This window comes from Neomonachus schauinslandi, chromosome 4 (genome assembly GCF_002201575.2).
Source record: "Neomonachus schauinslandi chromosome 4, ASM220157v2, whole genome shotgun sequence".
NCBI lineage: Eukaryota > Metazoa > Chordata > Mammalia > Carnivora > Phocidae > Neomonachus > Neomonachus schauinslandi.
In genome coordinates this window covers 18,787,261-18,805,605 of record NC_058406.1, presented here as the reverse complement: position 1 = coordinate 18,805,605, position 18,345 = coordinate 18,787,261, and the positions used below count along the sequence as shown (strand labels likewise).

Below are 18,345 nucleotides of genomic sequence, written 5' to 3'. Positions count from 1 at the left end.
TAATCAAGTTATCAGGCACCAAGTCTAAATGTCTTTATGATGATTTGGTTCCAGAAGTACCTTGAAATGACAGAGCTATAGGAAAATATTGGGCGGAGAGGGGGGGGGAAGGGAGGCAAGGGATGTTATTGAGCATTTTCTTTGTGTAAATAAAGCAGGGGGTGCCACTTGTTGAGACTGTATGATTGGCATTGTGTCTCTTTGTGAGGAAGAGGTGGCTGGTAACCTTGTACAAGTCTGTGATGAGCACTGAGGAGGTACTTACCTTTCAGTAAAGAGCCCTTACTCAGCCTGCAAAGCCACCTCTTTGCCCTTTCAGATGTCTGACTAGGACACTGCTTCTTATGGATGTGTGTTCTTCTAATCTCTGGCTGTTATCTTAACCACACAACCTTGGGACCGTTATTCCTGATACCTTTTTGAGTGATAAGGCACATCTCTTGGGTCTAGAGGTATGGGGGCAGGGAGAATAGAGAGAGAACTAGAAAGTAGAATGATGGTAGGGTGTTTGTTTTTGTTTTAAAGTAGGCTCCATGCCCAGTGTGGAGCCCAATACAGGGCTTGAATTCATGATCCTGAGATCAAGACCTGAGCTGAGATCGAGTCGGACGCTTAACCAACTGAGCCACTCAAGCGCCCCAATGGTAGGTTTTTTTTTTAAAAAACTGTTATTTTTGTGGGGATTTTACAGCATTTTAAAGTCTTATATTTTGTGTTTAAACATCTCTCTCAAAAAAGCCTTGCTGGGGCCCCTGGGTGGCTCAGTCGGTTAAGCGTCTGCCATCACACGTCATGATCTCAGGGTCCTGGGATTGAGCCCTGCATCGGGCTCCCTGCTCAGTGGAGAGTCTCCCTCTCCCTCTACCCCTCCCCACCCCCCATTTGTGCTCTCTTTCTTTCTCAGATAAATAAAATCTTTAAAAAAATATTTTTAAAAAGCCTGTGCTTTAAAAAAAAAAAAAAAGCCTGAGGTTATATAGCAATCTAGCTGTGATGATATCAGTCTTCTACAAGGTGTAAGAGAACTCCTTTTGTAAAACTATGAATCCAAATAAATGGCTGTTTACAAAGCTGACTCTGATGGTAATTAAAACATTACCATTTTATTTCTGAAAACGCAACTTTTTAATAGTTAATATGTTCTATCATTGCCATGGGTCCCATCTTAACACCCGTGTCTATCCAAGATGTTATCCACCAGGTGGCAGTTTCCCATGTTGCAGGTGTGCTACCTTAAGAGGCTTAAACAGCCTCTAGGGGGCAAGTGTGCAAGTTCTAAGATGGAACTACTTTTAAGAGTTTAGGGTAAAATCCCTACAGAAGGGGAAAAGAGGCTCCCTACGGAAGTTTTTTTTTATGTAGGCAGGACTTTATAAGGAAAGAGGGGAAGCCAGGAACCTGTTTATGAAAGTTCACATACCTTAAAATTAACAGGAATCCTATACTCATGATACCAGGTGGTTACAGTGCAGAGACAAACAGCACATGCAGCATCTCTCCATATCCTTCATTTAATATCAGGTAGTGCTTCAACCCAAACACACACAGGATACATACCGTAGAGAAAGGGACCTGAGGGCTTCTGAGTCATGCATGGTATGGTAGGTACAAACCTTGGCCCAGTGCAAAGGAGCAGTCAAGGGCCTGGAAGAAGGATGGTGCTGTTTCTCCTTCCCACTTCTCTTTCCTACTGGGCTTAAACTAAAGTCCATGGAAGAGAAAGCGTTTTCAATCGGTGGAACCCATGAGGCCCCATGGCCTGGGAGGGTATATTTGGTTGTACAGTATTACAAAATATATTTAAGAAAAAAACCCAGGCCTCCCAGCAGCAACCCAAGTGTCAGCTGGTCCAGAGGTCTGACCTCTACATCTAGGGACAGGAAGAGGGAGAGGGTAATTGCTGGGCACTGGTGTCAGTTTATGATGGAGCAGCATAAGATTTTCCCTGCCCTGTCAACACATATAAACATTTATAGCCCCTCACCCCTCAGCCCTGCTCTGCTGCAAGGAAGCCGCTGAGAGTGACAGCTGGGCACAAAGTGTCCGGTGAGACCAGTTATGGGGTCTAATGCAGTGAAGTAAGCCATTCATTTAGGACCTATTTTCACACAGAGGCAAGGAAAAACCAAACTTCTGTCTCACCCTTTAGACGGAGACATTCCAACCTATACATTTACCTGTAACAAGTGTCTTGGTGCAAAACAGGCCTTAGCTTCTGCTAAGGTTTAAAGCAAAGGAAGCATGATCCAGCTCTTCTCTTTCAGTCCAAGCTCTAGCTTTCGGCTCTTCTCTTTCAGTCCAAGCTCTAGCTTTCGGCAAGACTGTTGCAAAAGATTTCTGAGAGGCAAAAAGGTCTGTGGTGAGGAAGGCAGCTATTGAAGGAATTCCAGGAGCATGAGACTGAATTTGCAGAGCTGAGTTCTGTCAGTTTCCTTTTCTACTAATATCTTCTTCCTTCAGAGCAAACTTCCTCCTTAGGACCTCAGAGATAAGGACAGCCGGGTCTTCCTCCTTCAATAAACTCCGGTTCCTGGAGACAAAATAACAGCTTGTATTTATTAAGTACTTGCTCTTGGGCAGTGTTTTGTGTCTTTGAATACATTATCTCATTTAGTCCTCACAACAATCTTACCCAAGAAGTCTTTTCAGATGAGGAAACGGAAACAGAAGGGTTCTACAGTTTGCCCAAAATCAATAGGCACTCAGCCAGTAAGTAGCTAATCCAGAGTCCAAAACCAAGCTAGCTGGTTTAACTAGAATGCTTTATTTCCTGAAATGGCTGTAAAATGTGGGCAAGAGTAAAGGACTATCAACCAGTTAGAGTTGGCCTACTGTGGCTAAGCTTCTGCTCCCACCTTCTGTTGCTGTCTTTTCTTTTTTTTTTTTTTTTTTTTTTTTTTTTTTTTTTTTTTTTTTTTTTTTAAAGATTTTACTTATTTATTTGAGACAGAGAGAATGAGAGAGACAGAGAGCACATGAGAGAGGGGAGGGTCAGAGGGAGAAGCAGGCTCCCTGCCGAGCAGGGAGCCCGATGCGGGACTCGATCCTGGGACTCCAGGATCATGACCTGAGCCGAAGGCAGTCGCTTAACCAACTGAGCCACCCAGGCGCCCTGTTGCTGTCTTTTCTTACTAACATTTCCCCACGTCAGCAGGGGAAGTGACTGCGAACGTGGCTATTCTGACCTTTATTATTAGTTCTGGGGAAAAGGTGTGCTGAGGATTTCCTACAACCCTGTCTGCTCATCAGAGGAGCTCTGAGATGTTTTTAATTGGAAACATATAGGTACAATCTTTTTTTTTTTAATTAAAAAAGTTTTAAATTTCTTTTTTACCTTTTGACACCCTTCACCTATTTCCCCCATTCCCACCCCCAGCCTCTGGCAAGCACCAATCTGTTGTTATCTACAAGCTTGGTTTTTTTTGTTTTTGTTTTTGTTTTGTTTTTTAATTTAGATTCACATATAAGTGATCGTATAGTTTTCTGTCTGGCTTATTTCACTTAGCATAATGCCCTCTAGTCATTATATTGTTGCAAATGGCAAGATGCCTGGGTGGCTCAGTTGGTTAAGTGTCTGCCTTTGGCTCAGGTCATGATCCCAGCATCCTGGGATTGAGTCCCACATCGGGCTCCAAGGAGCCTGCTTCTTCCTCTGCCTGCAGCTCCCCCTTGTATGTGCTCTCTCTGACAAATAAATCTTAAAAAAGAAAGGGGGGGGGGAAGGGCAGAAGGAAAGGGAAAGAGAATCTTAGGCAGGCTCCATGCCAGCACAGAGCCCAAGACAGGGCTCACACACAACCCTGAGATCATGACCTGAGATGAAATCAAGAGTCAAATGCTTAACCCACTGAGCCACCCAGGTGCCCCCGACCTTTTTTTTTAGAGAGGGGGAGAGAGGGAGGCAAATGGCAAGATATCAGTCTTTTTTAAGGCTGAATAATATTCCATTCTGTATACATGCCACAATTTCTTTATCCATTCATACCCTGATGGACACTTAGTTTTTTCCATATCTTGGCTATTGTAAATAATGCTACAGTGAATATGGGGGTGCATCTATCTTCTCAAGTGAGTGTTTTTGTTTTTGGATAATACCCGGAAGTGGAATTGCTGGGTTATATGGTAGGTTTTTGGGTGAGGGGGAGGGGGAGAGAGAGAATCTTAAGCAGGTTCCATGCCCATTCTCAAGACCCTGAAATCATGACCTGAGCTGAAATCAAGAGTTAGATGCTTAACCAACTGAGCCACCCCTCATGTGGTAGTTCTATTTAATTTTTTGAGGAACCTGCATACTGTTTTCCATAGTGTGTGCACCAATTTACATTCCTACCCAAGGTCACAAGGGTTCCCTTTTCTCCGCATCCTTGCCAATACTTATTTTTTATCTTTTTGATAATAAGTCTAACCAGGTGTGAGGTGAAATTTGTGGTTTTGATTTGCATTTCTCTGATGATTAGTGATGTTCAGCATCTTTTCATGTGCCTATTGGTCATCTATATGTCTTCTCTGGAAAAATGTCTGAGTCCTATGCCCATTTTTTTAATCAGACTGGGTTTTTGGTCTTTTCATTTCTTGCTATTGAGTTGTAGGAGTTCTTTATATATTTTGGATAGTAACCCTTATTGGATAGATGATTTGCAAATATTTTCTCCCATGCAATAGGTTACCTTTTCATTTTGTTGATGGTTTCCTTTGCTGTGCAGAAGCTTTTTACTTTGAGATAGTCCCACTTGTTTATTTTTGCTTGTGTTGCTTTTAGTAGTCTGGTTGAAAATATATCATTGCCATGACCTATGTCAAGGAGCTTACTGCCTGTGTAAGATAGTGGTTGAGTTTCATTCATTTGTATGTGGCTGTCCAGTTTTCCTAGCACCATTTATGGAAGAGACTGTCTTTTCCCTACTGTATGTTCCTGGGTTCTTTGTTATAAATTGACCATATATGCGTGGGTTTATTTCTGGGCTCTGTTCTGCTCCAGTGATTTGTTTTTATGCCAATACCATTTTGTTTTAATTACAACAGTTTTGTAATAGAGTTTGAAATCAGGGAGTGTGATGCCTTCAGTGTTGTTGTTCTTTCTCAAGATTGCTTTGGCTATTTGGGGTCTTTGGGGTTCCATACAAATTTTAGGGATACTTTCTTCTAGTTCTGTAAAGAATGCCATTGGACTTTTGATAGCATTTGCATTGAATCTGTAGACTGCTTTGGGTAGTATGGATATTTTTACAATCCATGAGCATGTTTGTGTTTCCTTTAATTTCTTTCCTTGATGTCTTGTAGTTTTCCGTATACAGCTCTTTCACGTCCTTAATTTTTATCCTAGGTATTCCATTCTTTTGATGAAATTGTAAATGGGGTTGCTAATTTCTCTGATAGTCTGTCAGTAGTGTATAGAAACACAACGGATTTTAATTTATTTTGTATCCTGCAACGTTACTGAATTCCTTTATTCCAACAATTTTTTTGAGTTTTTAGGGTTTTCTGTATATCATGTCATCTGCAAATAGTGAGTTTTACTTCTTCCTTTCCAGTTTGGATGCCTGTTTTTCTTTTTTTTTTTTTTTGCCTAATTGCTCAGGCTAGGACTTCCAATATTATGTTGACTAAAGTGGTGAATGGGCATCTTTTTCTTATTCCTCATCTTAGAGGAAAGGCTTTCAGCTTTTACCGTTGAGTGTGATGTTAGCTGTGGGCTTGTCATATCGGGTCTTTATTATTTATTATGTTGAGGTATGTTCTTTCTATACCTGCTTTGTTGAAAGTTTTTTATCACAAATGGATGTTGAATTTTGTTGAATGCTTTTTCTGCATCTATTGAGATGAACATGACTCTTATCCTTTGTTTTATTACTATGGTATATCCTATCGATTTGTAGATTGTTGGACTATCCTTGCATTCCTTGAATAAACCCCACTTGATCATGGTATATGATCCTTTTAAGGTATTGTTGAATTCAGTTTGCTAATATTTTGTTGAGGAATTTTACATCTATGTTCATCAGGGATATTGGCCTGTAATTTTATTTTCTCCTGGTGTCATTGTATGGTTTTGGTGTAAGGATAATGCTGGCCTTGTAAAATGAATTTGAAAGAGTTCCCTCGTCTTTTCTTTTTTGGAAGAGTTTGAGAAATATTGGTATTCTTTGAATGTTTAGTAGAACTCACCCAAAGAAGCCATCTACATGGTCCTGGATTTTTATTCATTGGGAGGTTTTTGATTACTGATTTAATCTCCTTACTAGTAATCAATCTGTTCAGATTTTCTATTTCTTTATGATTCAGTCTTGGTAGATTGTATGTTTCTAGGAATTTATCCATTTCTTTTAGGTTGTCCATTTGTTGGCATATAATTTTTATAGTCTTTTATCCTTTGATATCTGTGGTATTGTAGTATCTTTCATTTCTGATTTTGAGTCCTCTTTTTATGGTGATTCTGGCTAGAGGTTTGTCAATTTTATCTTTTCAAAGGCCCATCAATTACTTTCATCTTTTCTGTTGCTTTTTAGTTTCTATTTCATTTATTTCTGCTTTAATCCCTGTTATTTCCTTCCTTCTACTAACTTTGGGTTTCATTTGCTTTTTTTTTTTCTGGTTCCTTAAGGTGTAAAGTTGTGTTATTTGGGAATTTTGTTTCTTGAGATGGGCACTCACTGCTATGAACTTCCCTCTTAGAATTGCTTTTGCTGCATCTCTTAAATTTTGGTATATTTCCATTTTGTTTGTGTCAAGGGTTTTTTTAAATTTTATTTTTATTTATTTATTTTGACGGAGAGACAGAGAGGGGGGACACAAGCAGGGGGAGTGGGAGAGGGAGAGGCAAGGCTGCCCGCTGAGCAGAGAGCCTGATGTGGGGCTTGATCCCAGGACCCTGGGATCATGACCCGAGCCGAAGGCAGATGCTTACTGACTGAGCCACCCTGGCGCCCTTTGTGTCAAGGTAGTTTTGGTTTCTGATTTGACCCCACCCCCCTGCCCAGTTGTTCAGTAGATGATGTTTAATCTCCACATATTTGTGAATTTTCCACAGATTTTGTGTAACTGATTTCTAGTTTCGTATCACTGTAGTTGGAAAAGATGCTTGATATTTCAGTCTTCTTAAAATTTATTCAGACTTGTTTTGTGCCCTACCACATGATCTAGCCTGGAAAAAGTTCCATGTGCACTTGAGAATGTATATTCTCCTGGTTTTGGAAGGAATGTTCTATATATATCTGTTAAGTCTACCCAGTCTAACAGGTCATTTAAGGCCAGTGTTTTCTTATTTTCTGTCTGGATGATCTATCCATTGATGCAGGTGGGGTATTTAAGTCCCCTGCTATTACTGTATGGTTGTTTCTCCCTTCATGTCTGCTAATATTTGCTTTATATATTCATAAATATTTACAAATGTTATATCATCTCTTGTTGGAGTGACCCTTTTATCATTATATAATGCTCTTTGTCTTGTTACAATCTTTGTTTTCAAGTTGACTTTTTCCTGATATAAGTATAGCCACCCCGGCTTTCTTTTGGTTTCTATTTATACGGAATATCTTTTTCTATCCCTTCCCTTTGTGTGTTTTTACATCTAAAGGAGTCTCTTGTAGGCAACATATAGTTTTTTTAAATTCATTTAGCCACTCTTGTCTTTTGATCAGAGTGTTTAGTCCATTTACATTTAAAGTAGAATTATTGATAAATATGTACTTACTGCCATTTTATTGTTTTCTATTTCTGTAGTTCTCTGTTCCTTTCTTCTCTTGCTCTCTTCCTTTGTGGTTTGATGACATTCTCTAGTGGTATGCTTATATTCCTTTTTATCTTTGTGTATTTACTATAGGGTTTTTTGTTGTTTTTTTTTTTTTTAAAGATTTTATTTATTTGACAGAGAGAGACACAGCGAGAGAGGGACTACAAGCAGGGTGAGTGGGAGAGGGAGAAGCAGGCCTCCTGCCAAGCAGGGAGCCTGATGCGGGGCTCGATCCCAGGACCCTGGGATCATGACCTGAGCCGAAGGCAGACGCTTAACGACTAAGCCACCCAGGCGCCCCTACTATAGGGTTTTGTTTTGTAGTTAAGATTAGCCTTAAGTATAACAACTTATATCTGTAAGTCTATTTTAAGTTGATAAAATAGTTGCCAACTTAAGTTTGATCACATTCTAAAGCTCATCATTTTTACCCATGTTTCTGATGTCACATTTTACATCTTTTTATCTTGTGTATTCCTTAATTATTGTAATCATCAGTTATTTTTACTACTTTTGTCTTTTTAACCTTAATAAGTGATGAGTCCACTATTTTTATTATCTTTCCAGTGAGAGTTATTCTTTGATATGTGTTCCTGTTACTGACTAGTGCTCTTTTCAGCTTAAAGAGGTCATTTTAACATTTCTTCTAAGGCTGATTTAGTGGTGATAAACTCCTTTGGGTTTTAGTTCTGAATAACTTTGGTTAGAAGTTTTCTTCTTTCAGCATTTTGAATATATTGTGTTACTCCTTCTGGCCTGCAAAGTATCTGCTGAAAAATGTGTTGGTAGTCTTATGGGGGTTCTCTTTTACGGAAGTTATTTTTCTCTTGCGGCTTTTAGGGTCTCTTTGGGTTCATCTTATTTGCAACTCTCTGGGCCTCCTGGATCTGGATGTCTGTTTGCTTCCCCATGTTAGGGACATTTTCAACCATTCTATTTTCTTTTTTTAAAGATTTTATTTATTTATTTGAGAGAGAGAGAAAGTGCAAGCACAAGCGGGGGGAGGGGCAGAGGGAGAGGCAGGCTCCATCCCAGGACCCTGGGATCATGACCTGAGCCAAAGGCAGATGCTCAACTGACTGAACCACCCAGGTGCCCCTCTGCCATTCTGTTTTCAAATAAGATTTCTGTGCCTTTCTCTTCTTCTGGGAGCCCTATAATGAGAACATTAGTCCATTTGATGTCCCACAAGCTATCTTTACTTTTTTTTTTCCATTCTTTTTTCTACTTGCTGCTCTGATTAGGGGAGTTCTACTGCTTTGTCTTTTAGTTCACTTATCCTTTCTTCTGTTACTCCTACTAGAGGAGTTCAGGGCAAACTAGATGAATTTTCTAGTTATTGTGTTCATCAGCTCCGTGACTTCTATTTAGTACTTCGGTGTATTCTCCACCTCTTTGTTGAAGTTCCTTGTTCATCCATTCTCCCCAGTTTGGTGAGCATCTTTATGACCTTTGAATTATCAGGCAGATTATTTATCTGTTATTAAGGCTTTTTCCAGAGGCTTTTTATAAGAGAGCTAAAATTCATAGTAAAATGTTCACATCACAAGGGAACCATGGGAACAAAACCAACTCCAGATTGGGGTAGGTTTGAGTTACCTAACACATCAAAAATATCTGGAAAATAGGTGCTTTAAATTCTACTGAACTTATATACATCCTTATGAAGACATTTACTGGTCATTAGGTAGGTATAAGATCAGTCCGTCACACTTCTGAATCTTTGCTGATGTTGCTACTTTCTCATTTTTAGTCATCAACCCAGCTCTTTCCATTAACAAAGGAAAAAAGATCCCCAGACATAAGGCTCCACTCCTTGGGGGGTTCTGCTTTAGTAAGTTTAAGGTGTATTTATAACAAATCTTAGCAATTCTGCTGGACAGCCAGGTTTAGAGTCTCAAATGCCTGGATTTGGAGAGCTGGTTTGCATAAGGGACCACTGTATTTTAAAGCAGAAACCCCAACTTTATGAAATTCTCCTTCCATCAAAAATAAGTCTACCAGTTTGACTGGGGGACAGAAGTTGGATTAGATGAGCCTTCTTGTAAAATTTCTAATGATTGAGTTAGATCACCCCAACCAAATGTAAAATGTTCTTTCCTCAAACTGGAGCCCCAGGTGTTATTAAGCAGGCAAGCTTTGTGAATGAAGTAATACATAGCTACTACTGAAGACTTAACTTTGTAAATTCTTTCTACTAGATCATTGGCCACAGGCGACTTAAACAGTAAACACCACCAGAGCTCCTTGTCACATACTTACAGATCTTGGCTCTGTTTCATCCGGTGAAAGTCCTTTAGGATCCCCATCATATCTGCAAAGCTGCTGGCCTTGGACAGAGAAACACAGTCATCCTCTTCAGACGAGCTGCAGGTAGCTTTGTGTTCTGGTTTGCAACATTCAGGGCTGGCAGAACAAAGCAGGGGGACTGATGGAAGCTCAGGGACCTCTACCTCGGTCTCCTCGGTGATGTCACTAATGACAAAGGAAGTTGTAGAGTGGAATGAGGATCCAAAACAAGGTAAGGGAGAAGAGACATTTGAACTTCCTGGAGATAAGAAATCTGGCGTTAATGAAGCCGAAGCTGAAAGAGAAAACAATAGGCATGGATGGACATTGGGACTAGAATACAGCAGTAGTATCTTTTCCCTACAAGCAGTGCCTATCAAACATTCATCTCCTGGGCTTGACATGACATTCTAGGAGAGCCCAGGATGTTATTTGTAAGCCTGTAGAGGATTCCTCCACTACCCACTCCTCTCAGAATCTAAAGATGGAAAAGCACTGAGCTCTTCCAGTGTTCTGTGAGGGTGGAAAAACCCACCCCATAAAGGCTTAGGCTTCTAAAAGCTCCCATTCTGCAGTGGGCTATGGAGTGACAGCCCTATTTCTACCAAAGCAACAGTGACAGAACAAAGGCCAGAATGTGTCCTTTTCTCTAACTGGGCTAGTGCTTGTGACTGTGCTCCTATCTGTGACGTGAAGAAATAGCAAAAACAGAATGGTGTAGTCCTCCTAGTTTCTCAAATCTTGAAAGAATTTCCAAAACAAAAGATTTTGTTTCATTTTTCATCAACTACTTCATCTTGACTCTTGGATGACAAAAATGCAGCCAACATATAAATGGAAAATGCAGCCAACATATAAATGGAAAATTCAAGTACAATTCCTCTATTGAACTGCCATATGAGTGAATTAAATATATGAGAATTTTACCAACAGGTAAGGTTTGGGAGCTGTGACTTTAAGTTGACAAAGTGCAAAAAAGTGAGGATGGATAGAACGAACAGGATGATAAACCCTGGGCAGCTTGGGAGAGAGCCAATGTTGGTGTTTCATGCACTGGGTCAAGGCAGACTCCCATCCATTTCCAGTGGTGGTTCTGCCTTAACTGCAGACAGACAGGTGGAGGGATAGAGAGGTAGTCTCTGGGAGAACAAGGAAAGGGAAGATATGTAGATAGGAAGATAGCTTAAAGGGGATCTCTCTCTCTTATTGGTGGGGAATCCTTATTTCTCAGTGAAAAGGGAAGCTGCTTGACGGCTCATGGAAGAGGGTGTTGGTTTTTGTAGCCAAGGGAGGGAATCTGCCGGGTGGGGTGGGGGTCACAGGTTAAGTGAAGATTTTGTACCTAATCAAACCAGTCAGCGCAAAATGGCTGATGGAAACCATCCAAGGAGTACTACAGGCTAGCCAGTCCTCAGGACAACCCCAGAGCCCTGGGCCTTTGTCCCTCTGAACCATGGACCATCATTTTCCTACCCTTTATCCTGTACCAAAAGCCAGGGGTAAAGGAACAGCCTGCTAAATTCTGGCCCTGACTCAAGGGCTCCTACCTGCATCAGCTGCCACTATCTTAGCAATCTGGCTGCGCAGGTGGCTCAACTCATCCTGCAGCTCCGTGGTGCGGGTTAGGGCTGGCAGGGCTGGCTTCTTCAAGGCCAGAAGCCTCTCCTCGGACCCACGCAGGTTGGGCACTGAGGCATTGCGCTGCATGACAATCAAAGGGCTGGGCTTCCAGGTATGCCTCAGGGGCCGTGTGTCACTTCTGGACCAGGGAAAGACAAGTATGTCAGAGATAGCCAGCCACTGCACCCCTTCTAAAATTCCTTCACCCATTCCTACACAAGTAACACAGCCAGGCTCTGCTCCCACTCAGAGCCCATAGCTTTTGTTCCTGTTGCCCTCAGCCCCTCATAAGCACTCCCCCTGTTGCCTGCCACCTCATGTGGGAAGGAGCTCCCCATTCCCTAGCAGACCAGCTACTGCCTCAGCTACCTGACCCGGGCATATGTCTCCTCTTCATCCGCAGCAATCCAGGCGATGTCAGCCAGAGTAGGGACTGGGGGTACATCCCTCAGACACAGATCAGAGATGTTGGGCAGGGTCTACAAGGAAGCAAAAGTCATCAAAAAACATTGACATCAACTGCAAAACACAAAGGAGGGGCACCTAAATATCAGGAAGGCTTCCTAGAGAGGGGAGAAAACAGTTCCTGGTTGGAAGAAGGACAGAAAAGAGTTTGTGGGATTACAAGTAGTTCAGCACACCTGGACAGAGCTGGGGGTAGAGGGTGGTTTGCAAGAGGCAGGAAAGTGAATTAATAACTTTGATTCTAAGACCAATAATGAGCCATCGGAAGATTTTGAGTGAGAATCACATTTTGAAAGATTACTCTGGCTGCTGTGTGGAACATGCATGAGAGAGTGAAGAGACCAGTTATGAGGCTGTTATATCTTCCAAGCAAAACATGGTGGCCTAGAGCAGGATTGGGACGTATTTTTATATATAAAGTTTTACTGGAAAGTCACACCCATTCATTTATGTATCGTCTGTGTTATTTTTTAAGCTGCAACTGCAGAAGTGAGTAGTTTTAACAGTAGTTATGGCCCCCACACTAAAATATTTACTATTTGGCCTCTTAAAACATTTGCTGACCCCTGGCTGGAGCAAAAGAGTCTTCAGTGGGACTGGTGAGAGTTACCTTTCACCAGAGATGGCCACTAAGAGCACCTTGCTTTCTCCAGCTGTGAGAATACAGGTACAAGGACATCAACAAGAAGTTTCTCGGGCTAGCTCTTTACAACACCTCCATAGCTAACTGGGATCTACACTGTTATAGCAACTCTGTTTTAAGCAAACTGGGTAATTTTAATATTTGGATTTAAATAAAAATGATTAATCATACCAAAAGAATAAGAGGATTCCTTAAAATAGCCCCTCAACTCAGATGAACAATAACCAGGGAACAGACAAGGCTGAGTGACTTTATGTTAAATGAAAGATCAGGAGGATTCAATCATGCTATGATTGTAACTAACAAAGTAAAAAAACCCAAAAAACAAAAAACACATGCATCTAGAAAAAGATGGAAAGGAACTACACCAAAACATTATTAACTATTTTGTGTGATGAGTATGTGATTATATGTAATTTATTTTCTTTTTTCACTTTTCACAATTTAATATTTTTGTATGGGTAAATTTAAAAAATAAATCAGCAAGGTTCCTTTAAATAAGGGAATTAATTTACAACAGAAATCCAGGGACAATTTCTCAAAAACCCATCTACACATGAGTTAAATTCAGACGTTTCTGCTATAGATTGGTAGATGGATCAGGAGTTGATAGCTGTAGCTTTTAGACAGGGAACCTGGGTCTCATAGGAGCAATGTGATGCTCCAAGGTTACACAGGAAAGGACTTCCACTGACCCAGAAGTTACTGCTAAAATAGGCCATGTAGGGGAAGCCTCCATTTGTTTTCCTTTCCAGAATGCTGCTCCGCTATTGACAATTAAATGAGTTAACACATAAAAAGTATTTAGCACAGTGCCTGGCATACAGTATGTGCTCAGAAAATGTCAGCTAGTATTACTAATAGTATTCACGCATACTCCTGATCTGTGGGAGCCTGTGCCCTTGATCGTCCCTGCCCAGAAGCATCTGGCCAAAGGACTGAAGAGGTTATAGCCAAGTGTAGGGGCAACATCCATCGAGTCCCTCACACTCCCTAGTTGTGCTTCCCTTTGTTTCTGATGCTTGAGGCAGCTAGGACCACATCCTGCCCATGCCATTTAGGCAAACCTGGATAATTGGCAATCCGGGGCACAGCATAGCCACCCCACATCACATACTTCCAACTCCATTCCTGACTCTAATACCAACCCTGACACCATTTCTGACTCCAGAACGAGTTCCTACAATTTCACAGCTCAGCATCTGATAGAGAAATTCAGCCTCCTTCATTTCTGTTTCCACTGGGCCCATGTCTTTTCAGGCATATATTTCTGTTTCCTCTGTGCAGACAGAAAGCTGAAGTACTTCTCTTGTGTCCCAGTTCCCCAAATGTACATGTCTTAAGCAGCTAGCCTGGAGGTGGTTCTTAACCATTAATTCTTAGAGGGAGGTAGCTGGGACTAATAAATGCTACTTAGCATTCCACTGCAGAGTGGTGGTGGCGGGGGCGGGGGCGGGGGGGGGGGAGGAGGAGTTCTCAAAGACATGCGCCAGGCAAGAATCTGCTGCAGAGTCAGTGCTAAAGGCCCCTAGATACAGAGGTAAGCCTTAAGTGCTCTAGTAAAGGAGTGGCCAGACTTGGCCAGAAAGAAAAGGATGGGGAGTAAGGCCTCAGGGAAACATAAAAATAGGTGGCTAAGTGGTCAAGTCTTAGGGCTGGTAAGAAAAGCAGAGTTCGACTCAGTCACACAACACTCAGTGTCCCACATGGAGACCTGCCAGGGTTGCAGGCAAACACCTCAGGGCAAAGACATGGCTACTCTGGGAATGTGGCTTAGCAAGGGCCTTTGTACTACTCTGATGAACTGGACTGCAGGAGCCTGATGAAATCTTAGTCACTTAGTGGCATCAAAGATGCAAGGTTATTCATTTATGAACAGATTGGAAGTCTGCTGTGGTCATAGTTTTGTGTGCAATCAGGAAGGCACAGTGACCTGTATCCACTATATGCACTTAATAAATATTTCTTGACAAAATGAAAAAGTGATCAGGAAAGCAACCTGCCTTAGCAACACCAAGTAGTCTGGGGCACAGAAGCAGCACCATCCTCCCAGAGCTCTGAGCCTCTACTTACCCTGCTCTTTCAGTATACTTACCTCGAAGGATGCCCGGGGACATGGCTTCAGGGGCAGGTTGGTCCCAATTCTTCTCACTACACTGCGAGCAGCCCCATGTGGCTTGTTTTGCCAGATTGGGATGGTCTAAAGGAGAGAGACAAGGAGTCTCAGAGATGGGTCCAACTACTGTTCCATTCTACCCTCCGCCCTTTTAGCAGGCAGACTGAAGTCCCCAATCCCAAGAACAGGGCACTGTGTGTGGGTCAAGTCTCAATATAAGTGAGGGCAGATTCCCCAGTTGCCAGCCATTTAAGGGGACATCTGCTGCTGCCAAGGCATGGTAAATGCTGGGAGGACCCAGTGAAGGCATGAGGAATTAGTTGGGTATAGGGATCATATAGGTTACCCACCCTTTCCTCTGCCCAGAAAGGCAGAAACACATTGACTCCTTAACAGCACCCAAGACCACACTTGTTTTTGCCTATTGGGGGCAAGCGGTGGGAGTATGTGGAAGGGTCGCCTCCAGGGGAAAGGAAGAATTAATTGGAGAGTCTCAAAATTTCCTATAGAGTTTCAGCAGGCCCAGTGCTCAACCCTTCTCCACCACAGCCCTGCCCTGGGAATGCCCCTTACCACACTGGCTTCCATTCCTGACATTTCAACCGGCTCCTGGACTTGAAGGACAAGGCAGCCACAGGGAAACTCTGGGGGCTTGGGGAGGCTGGAGGCGTGATTCCTTCATATCAGGCCATCTTTAAGGAACATCAGATTTCTCTTCCTATGAAACAACCCCCACAGTGGAGACTCAGTGGCTACCACACAAGCCCCATAAAAACCAGGTCCTGCAGAGTTATGACTAACACCAAGGTTTCTCTGATGTTTCACAGGGGAGAAAAACAACCCAAGAGGCTGCCCTCACCCAACAATGGCTCCAAATCCGGACCCTTGAAGGTTCTGTTCCAGACCTGAGGCATGAGCTTGGCCAGCTCTGGGAGCTTCCTGATCCCTTAGGTTTCCTGAGGCATTACTTGTAGAGACGTAAATAGAACTTTCTTGGTAGTTTAAAAGCCAAATTGTAGGTACCATTCAAACCCAGCATTCATTCTTGAAGATGGGGTGTAAAAGCCCCAGCATGTGCCACCAAGCCTAGTACTGCTGAGTCTTGGCAAGGGGGAGATGTAAGGAAGACAACGGTAGAATAAACAACCAGCTCTTGTCAATCTCAAGTCTACTGGACTATAGGGAAAAGAGCCAAAAATTTTTATCCTGTTTAGCCATCTACTGGTCTTGTAGCCTTACGGAAGTCCCATAACTTTTCTGAATGTTGGTTTTTCCGTATGTAAAAAGAGGACAAGAGCTGCCATCCTAGATTACCTTAAGGATCAATCAGCGAAATAGGGTAAGATTTTAAAGTGCTTAATGAACTGTTAAAACACAACACGGATGGGATCACTCCTGACTGTATTCTTCACAGCTGCTCTTATATGGTGAGCAGATGCAATCAATGAACTCATTCCCTTGTTATCAAACATAACAATACCCACTCTGTGTCAGGCCCCGTGCTAGGCACTGCAGGGGCTATGGAAGGAGGAAGACACACCCATGCTCTCAAGGAACGCACAATATGAGAGAAATAGGACTTGAATACATAATTCTAGCAAAGGCTGAATATCACTCTTAAGAAAGGTACACTAAGCAGGTGGCGGCCCCTGGCCCCAAGGCCTCATGGTGAGTTCAGAGGGGGTAGGAAGGGATGAAAAACAGCAACAATAGCACCGGTCCAGGACAGGAAGGCGAGAGAGGCATAAAGAGCAGAGAAAGGTAAACGGGGGGTTAAGTCATGAGGGCTGGGAATGCCCAGGTAAGAAGTCACTGGGGAGCCAAGGGCAGGCTCTGAACAGGGGATGGACTGAAACCTCCCCTGCAGGATTTCTCTTTCACCTGCGGGAGAGGAGTTATCACTCATTTCACAATACAAACGGGGAAAGGAAGCTGGAGAGAGGAAGGGAAGTGTCTAAGGTCACTCAGTGGTCACGCCAGCTAGAAAGCACTTCAAGTCTGGTCTAGATGCTGCTGCCTTCTGCGTGGGCTCAACTCTGTGCAGTTCCAGCCTTTTATCAAAGTCCCTCTGTGTGCCAGGCTCTGTGCTGAATGTCAATGCCTGCCACAAGTTTCACAGAACAGTGCTTCCCTGTGTTTCTCACTCTAGACACTACAGCCACTTCCTCTCCAAACTTACCTCCAAAGACTCAGGGCTAACACCAGCCAGAGGGATCTTTCCAGGACACGTTGCTCCTGTTTAACCCCCGCCCCTCCCTATAGCCAACAGGGTGACATCCAGACCGGGTACCGGTCCCCCACAGTCAGACCCAACCTCACCAGATCAAACTCCAAGGCCTACAATTGGGCCCCTGCACACTTGACAGCCACACCTCCCACGTTCCCCTTGCCCTTCAGCCACGCTGGCCGCCCCTCAGCTCCTACCCACACTATCCTCTCTGCCTGAAACACCAGCACCTTCTTCACCAAGCTCATTCTTCATCATTCTTCAGAGCTCAAGCATCACCTCCCTTTCCCTGACAGACAGATCCTTACTGCCTCCCCTCCCCCAGCACCCCACGTTTCCTTCTGAGTCCTCTCACAATAGTAATTAGAACCCGCGTAACCTGCCGTCTGTCGCAGGGCAGGAGCTTCCCCCGGCACAGCACAGTGCCTGCCTAGTCCCCAGCGAGCACTTCAACGTTTGCTCACGAACGAAGGAGAACTCCGGCTTAGCCTTCGTCCCCCTGCCCGCCCCAAGTGTCATCGGCTAGAAGACTTCTCCAGGTTCTCAGCACCCCTGCGTTCCCACGACCCCTCTCCAGGCCGCTGTCATGGCCTGTTCACACACACTCTCCAGCAGGAGACTCGGGGCTCCCCTGGGGCAGGGTCTATTCCCATCACCCCGGCGCCGGGCGCCCCACCAAGGCCGCCGCGCTCGGTGGAACTCGGCGAGCGACAGCCCGCGTGGGCCCCAAGCGGCTGCACTGGGGGGAGCCGCTGCGGGGACCTTGCCCGGGACCCGCGTCCTCTCCGCCGTAACGGCCCGACCCCAAGGGGCCAAGGTCGGCCAAGTTCTCGCCGCCGGCCCTGGCGGCCCTCGGACCCACAGGCCCGGGCCCGGGTCCCAGAAGGAGCGAGGCGGCCGAAGTGGCCCGGCCGGCCGAGGAGCGCGGTCGAAACGACAAGCCTCCGCTGTAGCGCAGCCACGGAAGCTGGGTGACTCGAGCGAGCAACTACCCCCCGGGCACTGAGTCCTCCCACCCTCAGCCGAGCGAGGTGGACTACAGGGGCTCCCGCGAGAACTGGCGCGGAAAGAGGAGCCGCGGTCTCCGCACAGCGCCTGGCACTAGGCCGCATCGACAGCCGGGCTATGAAACCGCGCTGCCGCCTCCGTAGAGGCACTCGGACCTACTCTCACCTCAGACTCGGGCTCCGGGACTCACTCACCTCACGGCCCCTCCTACCACAGCGGGCCGCCCAGCCTCAACCGCCCTCACTTCC

At 44.1% G+C, this 18,345-nt stretch overlaps 2 protein-coding genes across 2 annotated transcripts in view; one reads left to right on the top strand and one right to left on the bottom strand.

The window, feature by feature from the left end:
- Positions 1 to 2,341, top strand: part of LOC110574773 (aurora kinase A and ninein interacting protein) — a 23,335-nt gene extending 20,994 nt beyond the window's left edge. The window contains exon 4 of the mRNA XM_021683566.2: positions 2,298 to 2,341. Coding sequence (XP_021539241.1) covers positions 2,298 to 2,341 — 44 coding nt within the window. The remainder of the gene's footprint in view (positions 1 to 2,297) is intronic.
- MTFR1L (mitochondrial fission regulator 1 like) lies at positions 1,123 to 18,345 on the bottom strand. Its single transcript, XM_044913907.1, has 7 exons — positions 18,292 to 18,345; positions 15,436 to 15,580; positions 14,842 to 14,946; positions 12,008 to 12,117; positions 11,566 to 11,777; positions 9,992 to 10,313; positions 1,123 to 2,530 (listed from the first exon to the last, which is right to left on the bottom strand). The coding sequence occupies exons 2-7, from the start codon at positions 15,457 to 15,459 to the stop codon at positions 2,425 to 2,427; spliced, it is 879 nt and encodes a 292-aa protein (XP_044769842.1). The 5' UTR covers positions 15,460 to 15,580; positions 18,292 to 18,345; the 3' UTR covers positions 1,123 to 2,424.

What these genes read in the sequence shown, in the direction of transcription:
- MTFR1L (XM_044913907.1), bottom strand. Translation starts at nt 15,459, where the DNA reads ATGTCAGGAATGGAAGCCAGTGTG. An exon ending in GATAGTGGCAGCTGATGCAG is followed by an intron (nt 10,314 to 11,565) that starts GTAGGAGCCCTT and finishes TTTCTCTTTCAG; the next exon opens with CTTCGGCTTCATTAACGCCA. An exon ending in ATGAAACAGAGCCAAGATCT is followed by an intron (nt 2,531 to 9,991) that starts GTAAGTATGTGA and finishes TTTTGTCTCCAG; the next exon opens with GAACCGGAGTTTATTGAAGG.